Genomic DNA, 15,690 nt, shown 5'->3' with positions numbered 1-15,690 from the left:
TAACTGTGGCTTGCAAAATAATTATGTTAAAAAGTATTATTTTCCAACTTCTAGGAAAAAAATACAAACAACTGATCTTACAGTAAGAACATATCAAGGCATTAACCCTTCAGTCAACTAAATTGACCCAATAATGTGGTTCTTGAAAAGGGCCTATATATGCATGTGAATGTACTCTATATGGCAGCTCATATATGATACAATTATTTGTACTTGAAAACAAAAATATACGACCAGATAGAAGCCTTACCTTTTCAAGTATAGCATTGCCTTGGTGAGGACTAATGTTGTGCTGGCTTATTTCTCTCTTGTATTTATATTCATATACTTGGTCAGTGATATTAATCAGCAGAGTTGTTGGACTGAAGGCCAGTTTTCCACAGTCATACACAGTTCCACTTTCAATATCAGTTGGTGCTGTAGCATATCGTAAGATTAATCCCATTATAAGGCCTAAAATAAAGAATAAATAATTGTACTGTAGGGATGCAATTTTAAATGTTTGTTATTGCATGTTTTTACATACATGATTTGGAACTTGTAGAAATGGCAGAAGAAAGTGTTGGGTCATTGCCTGGTTTAGAAAATTGTACACTCTTCCATAGATAAGCAGTTCAATAGATTTTATTGTTAAACTATTTCTGATTAATACTACTGCTTGAATATCCATTGTATGGATATTCTTTTTATCTTTCCTAATGGACACATACATTTTGTAGAGAAAAGCTCCCGCTTCTTCTATCCATCCAAGTGCTTCAAGAAAACCTTTGCTCTGTGACAGATATTGATTAATCTAATCAATCAAGAGATGGAATTCTCGGAGAAAGTTTCTGGTCCGCCGATCAGCACATATCTAAGACAATCCCAGCAGATGAAGAGGAAGCACTTACATGCCATGGTTAGGGGAGAGGTGTTCTGATTCTCTCCCTGAGGACATAACCAAGACAATGAACTTCTCCATTTTGTGCAGGCAGCTATCTTGTGACCTTGAGTAGATACAGTCCAAGGACACAGTCAATATACTAAGGATGGTAGGACTGAGATACAGAGAGAACCCAGGTCGTAACGTAGATGATTTCGCTGAGGGAATGGATCCTAAACTGGAGCCACCCTATTAGTCTAGTAGATTATTCTAGACTGCTAGTAATAGTCTAGTCTATTCTAGACTTTTTGTTATATGACATAGTATATTCTCAAACTTTTTGAACAATTTTGAATTAAGTTTCTGCTTACCCATAACCAAATATGTTCCAATGATAAAACATTGCTTTTAGTGAAGAGTTGAGCTGAGTAACAATCCTTGACTCTTAAGTTTATAAATTCTATCAGGATTCTCATGATAATCTGATCACTGTGAACTCTCTCTTAATATTATGGATCTATTAACAAAAAGCAAGGAAATCAGAAACCTACACACTCTTCAATTCAAAAGTAGGATTGATGTATGTGTTCTAGGATAAATCCACAGTTCACTCTTTAAAACATCACATGTTTAGTTTTTATCACTCTCTTGTGGCTCCAGTCATCTAACAGCCTTTCATTTATGTAAAAAAACATTTGTTAGGTACGTATTTTGTGTAAGACTTTTATAGATATCAAATAAAACACAGTTGCAGTCCTACAGGGGCTCAAGTTTGTAAAATGAAGACCCATAGGCAAACAATTATAATACAGGACATGTGCAATGACAGCTGGGAAGCACCCTGTGTTACATGAGTATAGAGAAAAGACACTCTACAAGTCCTTTGAGTGATGCAAAGCTTTGATGAATCTTAAAAGGTCATGTAAGATTTGTCCAAAAAATCTGAATTAGGGCCTAAGTTGGGATCCAGGCTGAACATGGGTGTGGCAGGCTTGAGTAGCAGGAGAGACAGCTAAAGTTCCCCAGGATTTATGCTCATCAGGGTGCAGAATAGTCATAGGGAAGTGGCTGCTCAGCCAGAGATTGTGTTCCCCTGTTGTCTTGCGTCTGGTTGGTTTCTCACCAGTGGCATGTAAGGAGAAGTGATGCATGCCACTTCCAGGCCAGGGCACTGACAGGTGTGTTTTCACCCTTCTCTTTCCCCATCTATCAGATGGATGGAGAGGAAACAAAGGCCCCTTGGTAGACAGTCACCAGACTGAGAGAACCTGGGCCCCTGAAAGACCAGGTGATGGAAAGCCATCTACCAACCAGGACTACCTGCACTGGATTACTGTGTGAGTGAAGAGTCACCTTCTGATACACAGTCACTGAAATGTTAGTGTTTCTGCATTAACAGCCACTAGGATAACCTACCTAAGATAACATGCAAATACAGAGGGACTGAAAAAATCCAGTGGATTTCAACAGTCAGTGGTGATGTAAGAAGAGAATAAATGGAGAGAGAGAGAGAAAACGGAAACCCTGGACTGCAGACCACACGCAGGAGCTGTGTCATAAAGAGGCTCCTCTGTCATGTTAAGTTTTTTATTTTTAACCCAGCGGTAATATAGAACTAGTGAAATATGTTAGGCAGGAGAGTAAAGCAATCAGATTTTCATAAAAGAACTATGGATTTGGCAACAATCTGGAGAACTAGTTAGAGGGAGAAGGAAAACAGATTTCTTTCAAGAATGTTTTCACCTTACTCATTCAGCAGGTATTCAGTCCTTGGCCCACTGCCCCGTAATAGTGAGAAATATTGTAGCCTAGCCTTTGTTAGCAAGAGAAAACAAGTGATGGATATGTGACCACCTGGAGTGCCGATCCGCCACAGAACAGCGGGGGGCCTTTCGTGAGTGCCAAATGACTGCAATGAAACTAGTCAGGAAAGAGAAGGGAAGTACACCATCTACATCGTAAGTGGTTTAGGGTGCCTGAGTTAAGAGCATCACTTTTCCAACACTCTTTGCCTAGGAAGGATTCACTTTCTATAAGTTATTTGGCAGGTACCGTGAATGATAGTGTGACCTCTGCTTTCTACTCAAGTGGGATATAAAGAAGAGAAGCACAAGATACTACCTGCAGTGGGCCTGAACAGAAAGAGCCTATAATAATACTATTTGAAATTCCCAAAGGGTGCTATGTTTGCAATATGCTTTCAATGCCATCACAAGAAGCAAATAAACATGAAGTGTCCACTCTTTATCCAAGACAAATAAGCATTTGTCATAATTGTGAGTGCCTAGTACCTGGGCCCCTGTGGTTAAATTCATACAAGTCCTCAAAACCTAAATGGCCCCGGCTAGCCCTCTGTGCCAGCTCTGGTCCCAGCCTTTGAGAAGATGCCTGTTGGAGTAAGTGGGGTAAGCTGCTTGCTGCCAGAGATGACGAGATGCAATAGCCATGAAATGCACTTGTCAGATGAGTCGCCCACTGTGAGGTGTGCAGCCGCCCCATGGTCTCAGCTTCTGTGCTCTGAAATCCATGACCACATTCAAGCTGAGGCCAGCCAAGGACTGAGTCCAGCAGGGGCAGTGAGACAGAGATGGGGCTCCTCCTAAGAGCCACTATGGCTCAGGGACGCCCCATCAGCCTTGCCAAACCTTTCTTAGAATTGCACCCCAGCCTAAACTTTTTCCTGCCCAGCCTCCTTTCCTTCCCTCTCTCCACAGGGGTTGGGGCAGAATCTGTACCTGTCCCAGCATCTGCAGGCTTCCTCCTTGTTTTCCCTCAAAGGAGCTCACCACCCCCCACTCCTCACCCCACCGCCCACAATAAATCCTTCCCACCCCTAATCTCTTCCAAGCACCTACTTCTTGGAGACCCAAATTAACACACTAGACAAAGGCTCTGGCCCTGCTTCTCCCCACCCCCAAGGGTGGAGGGGAATCAACATCTTGGCACCATGTAGGGCCAGTGGGGAAACCACATCCTCACAGTAAACACACACACCCATTTATGTGCCCCTTGCTGTCGCAGCAACTGAAAACCCTTAATGCTGGAGACTAGGTACCTACCCACAGAGCCCCAAAATGCTTTTATCCACTCAGTGCATATCCATATGCTGACACAAACATGGAGTGATGAGTTAATGCATTCCAACACAGTATGGTAGGAGATCAGGTGACAGATAAAGCAGGATGGCTAGCAGGAAGAAAATGCTAATGAAAGGGGACTGTTTTTACACCCCCACAAAGATACTGATAATGAAAGCACCAACCCCTGGCACACAGAAAGGAAGAGGAAACGGGCAGCCCTGGCTTATAGACACAAACCACTACTCTCACTGTAACAGGAGCCAAGACAGTACCTGCCCAGGAGAGAAAGAGGCAGCCGGTCCCTGCAAAGCAAATCCAGCCAGCATACGTGGGCACAGCCCAGGTCGCAGGTTGTAATCTCTAGCAGGACACTTTGCTGAGCCCTGCCCCCTGGCCAGCTAGAACCTTCTCCAAGCAGAAACTCCAGCCCAAAAGCATCCCTTACCCCTGCAATTCTGGGCATCTGGGCAACTAGGGTGGCAGTAGACAAGATGGAGCTTAGACAACAGACCTCATCCCTAAAGTACTCACAATTACACAAAATCCACCTCAAATCCCACCTGTAGGGGCCTATGCTCTGATACAGCCTGTGCTCACTGAGTTCCCTCACCTTTGAGTCTTACAGTGCTCACAGTTTGAGCCACAGCCATTATGGCCCCATTTTATAAAGGCTTACATTGTTCAACATTGCTCCGCAGACCTTGGCTTTATCTCCCACACTAGACAATGAGACTGTTTGAGGCAGAGACTCAGCTATTCTTCATCTCTTTTCCTCTAGAAAAGCCAAACACTTTCAGCAGAATTGCAACCCAACTTTCTTCAAGTCCACAAACTTCCCTGGAATCAAGAAGAAAGGATCCTCTGAGTCATATAGTCAGCAAACACTTTAAATGTTACATGTAAGGAACATCACACCCAGTGCTGTGATGTTCCTGTCTTTGCAGGGCCTGTGATAGAGCTTGCATAGCAGATGCCTGACATGGAATAGACATGGTAATCTTTGTGGGAGAAGAAAGGAGAGAGGGAGAGAAGACTCATGATCACACAAAATGAAAGCATTCAGAAATATAAGCCTTGTTTTCCGGACTGGCTTTTACTTCATTCTGCACATTTGAAAATACAAGAAAACTCCCTCCTTCCCTCATTCTGCTTTCAAGCCACTCTAAGCATTGCTCTACGCTATTTGGGAGTTAATATATATCTATATATCTATACCTATCTATCTATCTATAGATAGGTATAGATATATATATGACCCTGACCCTAAAATATTAAAATATTTTAACCCTACAAGTCCTTTCTCTCCAGCCCAATCCTGTGATCCTGATTTCCAATAAGAATAAGGTAAAACGAGTGTTTCCTAAGTCTCTTCTTGTATTACGTCTGCATCTCCTTAGCGGTGCCCCTGCATCTTACTGACAGTCATTCTACAGGATGCTGAAGTGTTACCCTAAAGGGGCTTAGAGGAATATGGATGGGGATTTACTTTTATATATAATGATTATATTTACATATAATGAAACAGATCACAGAACTGCTTTTAAAACACAGAGTGTTAAAATCTCTTGAGCTCTGCTCAAACCTATGATTGTGTCCATACTCTCTGACACACATACTCCCACACTATGTGGCATGCTCCAGCAGGCTCCCTTCAGAATTTTTTTGTAGGAGTGGTGCTTCCCTGGAGTCGTGCAATGCAATAAGCCCAAGTATACACATGTATCTAATCAGAGCATTACACAGGTATATATTTAAATGCCACATGATATTGGGAAGAATCTAGGTGCCTAAAGCAAATGTAGTTAATACATGAAGACTGTAGAAGGGAGTTTTGTAACTTTTTCACTCTCTCTGAGTGGCTACCAAAAATAATCTACATAAATGAGGCATTGTCTCTTACTAAAACAAGAAGAAAAATTCTTAAACTATATAATATTATAACTTGATAAGTGTATAGGACACTCAGTATTGATTGGCAACCCAGCATCCAGCCTCCCTTTAGCCCTAATGTGTTCAGCTATCTACCCCTCCACACACAGCCATGTGTCCAAGGTAGCTGACCTCTCTCTCAACTCCAAAGGTGTTCGCACTCCCCTGGGTGTTAGTGGGTACTAACATGGCATGTAACTCTATTCCAGTCAATAAAAAGTGAAGGGAAGCTTGCTAGGGGACTTACTAGAAAAGATTTGATAACGTAAGAGACGAGTGATGTCACTGGGCTTGGTTGGAACACCAGAAACTGCCGTAACTACCTTCTGATGTCAGCCTGATGTTGGAGTCAGCACTTGGAAGAGCAGAGCAAAGAAAAGGAAAGAAGCTGGGTCCGTGATGACAATAGCAGGCTGCTGAAGCAAGCAGCCCTGAACATTACTCCTCTCTGGACTTCTAGTTACGTGAGGTAATGAATGTCCTATTGCTAAAGTCTGTTTCAGTCAGGTTTTTGTTACTAGCAGCTGAATGCTTCCTAATAAACTTTTTTTTTTAAGTGAATGTACACAGTCCTAAGGAACCCTAAAGGAGAGACCAACTAACTCCACCCTCTAAAGTGTTAAGGAAGGTTTCACAAAGGAGATTCTTAAGGATGCACAGGAGTTTGCCAGGTAAAGCAAAGGGCATAGGCTTTTTAGAGAGGAGTACTGAGAAGTTCTCAAGCATGGTGCTGATTAGACACTTGGAGCAGTTTGGGATGGCTAAAGAGGGAGGTGAAATCAAGGGCCGCAGCACAGCTGAGAGACACAGGGTGTTCAAGAGGGAGAAATGGTTGGCACGAAGGTCTTGAGGAAGAAAGTAATGAGCTCCTTGTTAGAAGATTTGCTCTGTTTTGGTGCAGAGAAAACAGCATTAGAGACAATTATCTGAAAAGAGAAAAGAGAATTGAGATACAGTGGGGAATTGGAGAGGAAGCTAACATCAGAATTAGTTTGTATTTACATGAGGAAGAGTTCAGCAAAGGAGTTTGAACAGAGGAATTTCAAGATGACAGGAGTAAAATAAAGCTCAAGGAAGAATGTTCTTTACCATTATTAGGACTTTCAACAGTGGGAGACTATTCAGGCAGGTTATCTGTGATATTGTTTCAGTCACTCAGATTAAAAAAATATGAACTAAGGATTCAAATGTAGAAATAAAGAAAAAAGGGTGTGACAAATATTCAAGGAAGCCAACTCAATGGACACCACCTAACTGTCTGTAATGTAGTATTCACAAATGTTGAACTTGAAGTGGCATCCCCACAATTTTTAACTTGTTACTTGGTATTTATCCACCTCCCCCACCTTATCAAAGTCTTTGTCAGAGCACTGATTAAAAGAGATGATATGGGTATACATTTCAAAAGCTAAATGCATTTCCTAAGATCTTCCTTTTAGCAGTTTAGTTTTACACTGAGATTAGTCAGGGATAGAACCAGAAGTAAAAATACACAATTTGCCTCCTAGTTATTTAGGGTTTTTGTTCTTTCTCGGCCCTCCCACCAACTTTCTAAATTCAAAAGACTAAAGGAAAGTGTGGGTGTTGCTAAAAAAGGCACAGTGCTGGCTCACTATCAATTTGCTTTGGTGAAGAAAGAGTCCTACAAGGGTTTCAGGACAGGTCTGCTCACCTCCCAGCAAGAGTATCCCATGACATTCCAAGGTAGAAAGGGGTCCATGAAGCTCTTCTGCCTGGGAATGCCTCGTTAAAAATTCTATCTTCTCACGCAAATTAGAGTCTTGCAGGAAATGATAGAAACTCATAAGCATGAGATCTTCCACCATGGCAGGATGTCCAGTGTTGGCCTCCATCCTTGGCACATACCAGACAGCACACACACACACACACACACACACACACACACACACACACACAATACACACATTTCACTGCACTCTGGGATTCTAACACAGCATAACTTTTCTCTAGAAACTATCTCAGCCATCAGCTCATACACGCTTACACACTTCTTTGTAATCAATTATCTCAGCAAGTGTACAGAGAAATAAAGAGATAGAGATATCTAACCAGATACAGCTGACTAAAAACATGACTTCTTACTTTATAGTGTTTATACAAAACAGTCTAATTTTTCTTAAACCAGAGGTGCAAACATTACAAAGTATTATGTATAGTGAAAGAGATAAGGACTCTTCAATAAACAGATTGTTTCCCAAATCCCTTCTTCATCATAGTAGGGTAATGGAGTGAGAAAGAGAAAAGAAAGGAGAAGAAAAAGGAGACAGAAATAGGAATTGCATGTTCAATTTTACTTTCCTAATAAAGAAGTTCTGAAATTTTGGTGCATCAGAAACTTCTGGAAGTTTTTTTAAGACACAGATTACTGGATTCCACCCCACGTTTCCGATTCAGGAGGTCTGATTTGGGGCACAGATATTTGCATTTCTAACAAGTTCTCAGGTGAGTTGATGCTGCTGGCCTTGACCTGACTGTGAGAAGTGCTGTCCTATAAACAACAGTTCCTACCACTATGAGTGCCATTGCAGTCCTATAACCCCATCAAAGCCTATGCCCCTTCAGGCTCATGCATACAAGTTTCATAGAGCTTGTACAGCCCAGATGCATAATTAATGCTTCTACCTTCAGTCTCTTCCAAAAAGTCAATTCAATTAAGCTAACATATGATGAAAGCCTATTTTGCATGATCCACATGAACAAGGCATTTACAGTATCTCCCCACCCATTCTGACAATCACAGGCATTTAAAACCAGAATGACTGTGTGCTTGCAACATTGTTTTTCCTGACACTGGAGCAGGTGTTGCCAGGCCAGCCTCATCACTCTCCCTGGGACATTTCAACCCACCTATTGGCATGGGTGTGCTTTCACAACACTGCCCCCACAGTCCTTCCCTTACTGGGCTTTTTGCTATACACAGCATAACATTTCTGAGGCCTCAAGGTAAAAGAGAAACTTAACTACCGGCCTCCTTTTTCCGGGCTTTCCCCACTCCTGACTTCATGAGAGAGTTATGTATCAAAAATAGACTGATGAGAAGACAACTATGGCCAAACTTTGAGATCACTAGCTTTCAAAAATGATGTTCTTGCCAATCATTCTGTGCAGCATTTACCAAAGTTATAAATTTTCTGGGATTTTTCTGTTTCCTTATATGCAAACTGAAGATCATCATGCATATTTTGCCTGGACATGGTGAGGTGTAGCAATAATGTATATGGTTAGATATTTCAATCTCTATCTTTTTTCTGTAAACTTCCTGAAGTACTGTCACCTAAAGTATCAGTACAACAGACATTTATTAAATAAATTTAAACTCTTCTAGGCTAAATGTGCGAAAGAATTTGAGTTTTATGGTACTGGGTTTGAAGCTTGGCCCTGTTGGTCACTAGCAAGTCACTCTATGTCTCGGTGTTGGTTTCCTCATCTGTAGTACAAAAATGACACATTTCCCCAGAACACATATGCACATGCAAACACACTCAGGTTTGTGATACCTGGTGACTGCATGGAGTGCTAAGGTCTGAATCCCAGCTGTGGCATTCAGTAGATATGACCTTACACAAGTCACTTCATTTTTGGTGCTTCAGTGTCCCCATCTAAAATGTGATTGTTGTAAGGGTTAAATGAGTTAATATATGTAAAGTACTTAAGACAGCACAGCTCTCATCATAAATGCTATTTGTGTTAGCTATTACAATTGTTATTTTAACATACTAGATATTTAATAAATGTTAGTTCTTCGTGTCCCCACTTCCTTAACCATATAATTTTAATTCAATTTAGACTACATTTATCTCCATAAATATTTTGTATTATAAATTCATTGTTTTGATTGGCATACTCATCAGCCTTTAGAATGCTGAGAAGGGATCCTTTGAGACACCACAGCAGTTGCTCTGAAAGCTTCCTCTGTAACTCCTTAGGGATTCAGAAGCACAGCAAAATATATAGGTTATTTTCTTAAAATCAACTTTTAAAAACCTACAGAGAGCAATATGCCTTTGGTTTTCCCACTTCTCCAACCTTTCTTTGGCTAATGTTTTACAACATGGAAAACCTTGCCCTGCTCTCTGAAGCTCCTTTAAATCAACCATTTTATACCAAAAGAGTTAGTTCATTGGGCTCTTAACTCTGATTACCGTCCCTACAATCCCTTCAAATTAAACCAAAGTCATTCTGACTTTCACATGACATGCAAACATAAACCCCTGCATCTGCAGCCAGCCCTCAATGTTCTGATGGTATAACTTGTTCTCCTCACCTTTCTGACAGGAATTCAAGAGGATTTACTGAGCACGCATTAAAAATCAGAATGAGAATGAAGACCTAAGAGTGTGGAAATAACATTAACTAAAATCTCGCATCTGGGAGACAGGTCTGAATATTATTATATATTATATAAGGTTCTGGGAAGACAGTTACTGGTTTGGGTTGGAGTGGCTAAAGTCTTTCCCTGAATTTTGAGAGACTTTTGCAGCTGGACAGGAGTTTAGCGATTTCTTTCATTTCTTTCTCATTTTATAAATGAGAAAAGGCCAGAGGTTAAGTCACTTGCCAAAAGTAGTGAATCTAGCTACTGAAAAAAAAGGAAAATAATCAGGACTTAAAAACCCAAATCCCCAAGAGAGCCTCCAGTGCTTTATCTGTAAAGTATGACACATTTGAATAATAAAAGCCTCAGAAGGGCCTCCCAGGAAGGGGGAAGGTTTTAGAGTGGTAGTAAACATCTATGGGCCTGGTGGTCAAGGATGTAGGGCTGGATTAGAGCCCAGCAAAATGATCTGTAGAGTGGAGCCACACCATGTCGAGTAACCCAATTTTATCCTGAGTAACCTCCAAATAGTGCTATGATGAAATTAATGCCTTATGATTTTTCAAGAAGGATCACGTTTAAAACCTTGGTCATTCACTATGTATTTTCTTTAAATCTTGGAAAACGTGCTATTGAGTGAACTAAATTGGCCCTATTAAACTGTGAAGTAAACAATTAGAGGGTCAGACATAATTTAGTAGTTTAATGTAACATAGTTTAATGAATTCAAAATTTAAACTTTGTGGCTTGAAATTTCCCTTTTGCCCACTAAACAGTGAGCAAAATTCCACATGGATTCAGAGATTGTCCCTTATATTGTAAGGCCATGAAATAAAAGGTAGAATTCTAAGAGGTTTTAATTGTTCTGTCCCTGAACTCAGATCCTAAAGGTCAAAGGCATGGCATTTTGAATGTCCTATAAAATATGGGAGCCCCCAGTATTGTTTAATGGAATTCTTAATGATATCAGGGAAGAGGGAGCAATTTTTTTTTTTTTACAAACAATGAGCAAGGGATATGGGGCTCTAAGTGAACAGCACTAAGTGCACCAGCTGCTGTCAATCAATATTTTGACCATTAAAAGTCATTTAAGCTTTTAGTCCAGTTTAAATGAATATAACCATGGCTTATATTTTAAACCAGTTATGGATCCTAATCCTTCAATTTTGAAATAATGAGAGCTGTAGAATGTCATGAGACACACTTACCCACCACAGTTCCTGTGAGGCAAAAATGTTGTTATAATGCTCCCACTAACTTTTGAAGCATATGAGGATCCTTAATAGCAAGATAGAGGCTATTTTTCATCTAATGGATTACTTTGTATTTGGAGTATTAGTTTTATTTCCAATGAACAAAGAGTCAAACTGAATACCACATGTAATTTTTCTTGGCTTCTGTAGCCCCTCCTATGATATTTTAAGGTTAACAACTTGGAAATTGTGTCTAACAATAACTATAAAAGAGCAGTTAAGTGTTCTCTTTGATCACTTTTCCTCTCATTTTTCGCTAACTGCAATTTCCTAAGCCCCTGAAATTTTTAACCAGATTCTCCAAGTATACGGATGAGACATATCAACACCAATTGTGTCTTCTAAAGAATATATGACACATGTCAACAGAATAACAGCAGCAGAAAGGCAAATGGTGGATTGAGCTGAGGTACTACAGGAAATTTGGTGTTTAAGAAAAATATTTATCATTCTTAATACAGGGTTAAATAACACATTATACAAATAGTTGATGACAGCAAGAATAGTGATCAGTCCTGTAGGGAGTTGTTAGCCAAATTCATAGACAAATATTAGGTACAGGACCACAAAATCTTAAATCATATTTCAATACAAGTATATCTGTAATGAAATACCTCCATCTGGAGATTGGAAATGACTGGGGTATAGTTTACTCTGAAATGTTCACCTCCATTAAAAAAGAACTATTAAAAGTTCAAGTTTGAACCATAGTTTTGTTTATTTCCTTCCCCACCAAATAATACCATGCCCTGGCAGAATTCCAGCAAGGACCATGGGTTCTGTTCTCTGATGATGAAAGGGTTTATATAGCTTTATTCTGAAATTTTACTCTTTAGGACTTCCTGGAAAATAAAATCTGACTAATCCTGAAAATATAAACAATATGAGGATGCAACTGGATCTCATAGATATGTCTTCTCTCCAGTACAGTCATTCAAAGAATTGACTTATTCTAAAATATCTTCAGCATCTCTTAGTAGGATAGAGGTTGAATGCTAGTTTGGCAGCTAACTAGTTACATGATCTTCAACTCTAAGCTTCCCTCTCCTCTCCTGTGAAATGAGGATGTTGGACTTTTGATCTCTAAGGCTCCTTCCCAGTCTATGAATTTCAAATTTATTTATAGCTACTGGACAATTCATTCACTTGACATCTCCTTTCCTCTTGTCATTTAAAAGTGTTTATTAAAAAGTCCCATCTTGTTCTGCTGTTGTAGTTCCAGACTATTTTATTACATCACTGACAAAAAGTCCCTAATAAACGTTTCAGATATAACAGTTAGATCATCCCTGAAGAAGAAATATGAGATGTCACTAACACCATCCACATGGACTATTTTCAGAGACTATCAGTGAGAGCTCTTCTAAGATGAATATGAACCTTATTAGACATGTGTATAAGTAAAAGCACATGGACTTTGCCATGAATAGCTATTCAGTTTTTGGGAAGTTAGTTCACTTCTTTGAGATCCAGTTTCTTCCTCTGTATAATGAGAAGGCTGGAGAAGATAACCTCTAAAAGCCCCTTAAATTCCAACAATTATAATTCTATGCCAACAAAAAAATTAACATAATTTTTTTTTATTTTTTATTAACATAAAAGTCTTTTATTAACATAAAAGACTCTAACATAAAGGTCTTTTCACTAATTCACATAAAGATAGCTCAAGGATATTCAAAAATCTAGTGACGGAATAGTTATATGCATGTCTTCATAGTTTTTAGAATCCTTTTATATTGCACTGTTTCAGAATTTGCTTTCAATAACTTTTGTATAAAAAAATTCATGAAAGGACAGAAATCAGACAACTCAACTTAATTGCACTCTTATAAACCTTAAGCCTAAACTACCTTAAGAGTAGCAATTTAGAAAAATACTATCTGAACTTTGTGCAATGAGCTAATTTTATGACTTCGATCACAACTTAAAAGTACTTCATGGAGTTTTTGAGGATTAAAGATAATTTAGACTTTTCAAGTTCAAAATAAAAGTTACATTTATGCGTTGTGAGTACGAAGTATGTTTGAATTGTACTAGGTCACCATAATTTAATCTGAAGTTTTACACAACAGTTTCTCCATCATCAATAAGCTGAAATTGGTTGAGTCATAGTTCAATCAAATTCAAGGCTAAGAAGGAATTTTTCCCTCTCATAAACGTTTGTAATTAAAAAATCTCTGTTGTTTTGGTAAACCATATATAGCCCTTTAATTTAATACCAAGATGTACATTGTCTCTGGCCTCTCTGATTACATTTCATAACCTCATTGATTATTTACTAGCTAAATCAAGAGAAAGACCCTGGTCAGTTGATGATGGAGAGGGCAAATGACTGGAGCCCAGGGCTTTACAATGGTGGCATCACTTCCTGTCTGTTTGACTATTTCTCTTCAGCCTGATTGTGAGTTTTTTTCCCCCCAAATAAAAGTTTTGTTCTTTAAGACCCTCAATACATGAATGGATTAGCACATCACTCTCCTGAAAGAAATTACACTGCTTAGGCTGAAACTTCTGCCTCCTAGGTCAACTATCCCACAGTGGGATCCAGTTAAGGCATAGGATTTCTTATGGTCTCAAATCATAACTGTACATTGTTATCATCAGGACTTCATGTGGTTAGCATACAAAGTGTGCATTGATCCTGTTCCCTGAACCTCAGGGACCTGAAAGGCTTCAAGACTTCCAAACTGAAGTAAGCAAAATGTAAAAGGATATTCTTTGCTATAAATTATAGCAATGCCTTACCTATTTCCGTTGTATTCAAAGTTCCTATCCAGGCAAATAAGTTTTAAAACTACCAGTGTCTTGCATTTTACTTTAAAAGATAAGAGTACAGCTTGGATAATCTCTGTCACATTTTATTAAACTTTAGAAAGGACTGACATGGTAAATTGCAGAGAGAGAGAGAGCAATACTTTGGGAGTTTAAGATGTTAAACAAATACTTTACACCCCTACCCCACCCCCATAAAAAGGATGCACACCAAATAATACTAATAATGACAATAATTATAAATTAGAAAGTCTGAAAGCAGGATAAGAAATGACATGTACTCCATTAAGAAACTTGTATATATTATAGGAAAATAAAGCATTGGTCATATAATTAAAATGGATTTGGACACAATTATTCCAGTAGGAGGAGTGGAGTATGTTTCTCCAAGTTTTCTTTTTGAAACTAGTTGACCTAAGAGGATTTACTCCATGTTTCTAAGTGATGTTTTTCTAGAACTTTATAATGCATATCAGTCCCCACTGTAAAGACGGCAGCTCTTTGTACCTGCAGAGCTGTGGCTTCTCAACATCTATCATTAGGAAAACAAACGGCTTGCTGGGTTTGACTCCCCACATGACAATGGACCCACATCTATCAACAAACTTGCATTCTGTGCCGCGTGAGAACATGACTGTGACATTTACTCTAGTGACAAGGCAAATTTCGGCAGCTCGTCTGGAAGGAGATGAACATTCATTATGCTGCAGCACCTTTCATCAAGCTAATGACATTTCAATCAGCACATTTTCTCCGGTGTCGGTACTTTGCCATCTGAGCACAAGTCTCTAATTACGCCCAAGCAACAAGTTTCACATCAACCCTACAATTTCTGTACTCACCGTACACCATTGCTCCTCCGGTTTCATGCAAGAAGCGAAATCGATGATTTTTAAATAACCAGATTGTCAAAATGGTAAGGATGAGCAAAAAATTAAACACAAGCAGCTCCACGGCTCCCTGATGTTGAAACTGATACTCATCCTTCTCAGACGTGAATCTTTGCTGTCTGTCCATTCTCCCGTCTTCCTGAGATTCCTTAGATAAAAAATTAGGTGAGGGCTACTTTATCAATATTTGCTTCAAACGGTCTGGCTGCCTGACGATTTCAGGATAGATACTGCCACTTAAGTTGCCACTTCGTGATCAGTCTGCCTGGGCTTAGCATTCAGATGGCTTCTAGTTACAACTTCCTGTTTCTCTCTTAAAGCAGCCCCGTCTCTTTTCAAACTCCGGAAAGTGGTTTCATCATTGATTCTTACTGTCTTTAAAGGATTCATTCCACGAAATGATCTTGCATACTGAACAAACCTGCAAGCAGCCTCTCTGAGAGCTTAAGTCATGATCTTATCGTTGCAAACAAGTCTCGTTAAGCTGTATAATCAGTGAATTGAAGATTAATAACAAAACAAATCACCTTACAATGGCAACATCTTCCAAGTTCAAAATGTCAGTTCC

At 39.4% G+C, this 15,690-nt stretch overlaps 1 protein-coding gene across 1 annotated transcript in view; it reads right to left on the bottom strand.

Moving 5' to 3' along the window:
- SLC9A9 (solute carrier family 9 member A9) overlaps positions 1 to 15,432 on the bottom strand; it is a 544,320-nt gene extending 528,888 nt beyond the window's left edge. The window contains exons 1-2 of the mRNA XM_073232241.1: positions 15,075 to 15,432; positions 251 to 453 (exon numbers count right to left, since the gene is read on the bottom strand). Coding sequence (XP_073088342.1) covers positions 251 to 453; positions 15,075 to 15,249 — 378 coding nt within the window. The 5' untranslated portion in view covers positions 15,250 to 15,432. The remainder of the gene's footprint in view (positions 1 to 250; positions 454 to 15,074) is intronic.
- Positions 15,433 to 15,690: the final 258 nt, after the last annotated feature.

This window comes from Manis javanica, chromosome 3 (genome assembly GCF_040802235.1).
Source record: "Manis javanica isolate MJ-LG chromosome 3, MJ_LKY, whole genome shotgun sequence".
Taxonomy (NCBI): Eukaryota; Metazoa; Chordata; class Mammalia; order Pholidota; family Manidae; genus Manis; species Manis javanica.
Note: the sequence above shows the minus strand (reverse complement) of the source record. Positions and strands in the feature narration are given on the sequence as shown.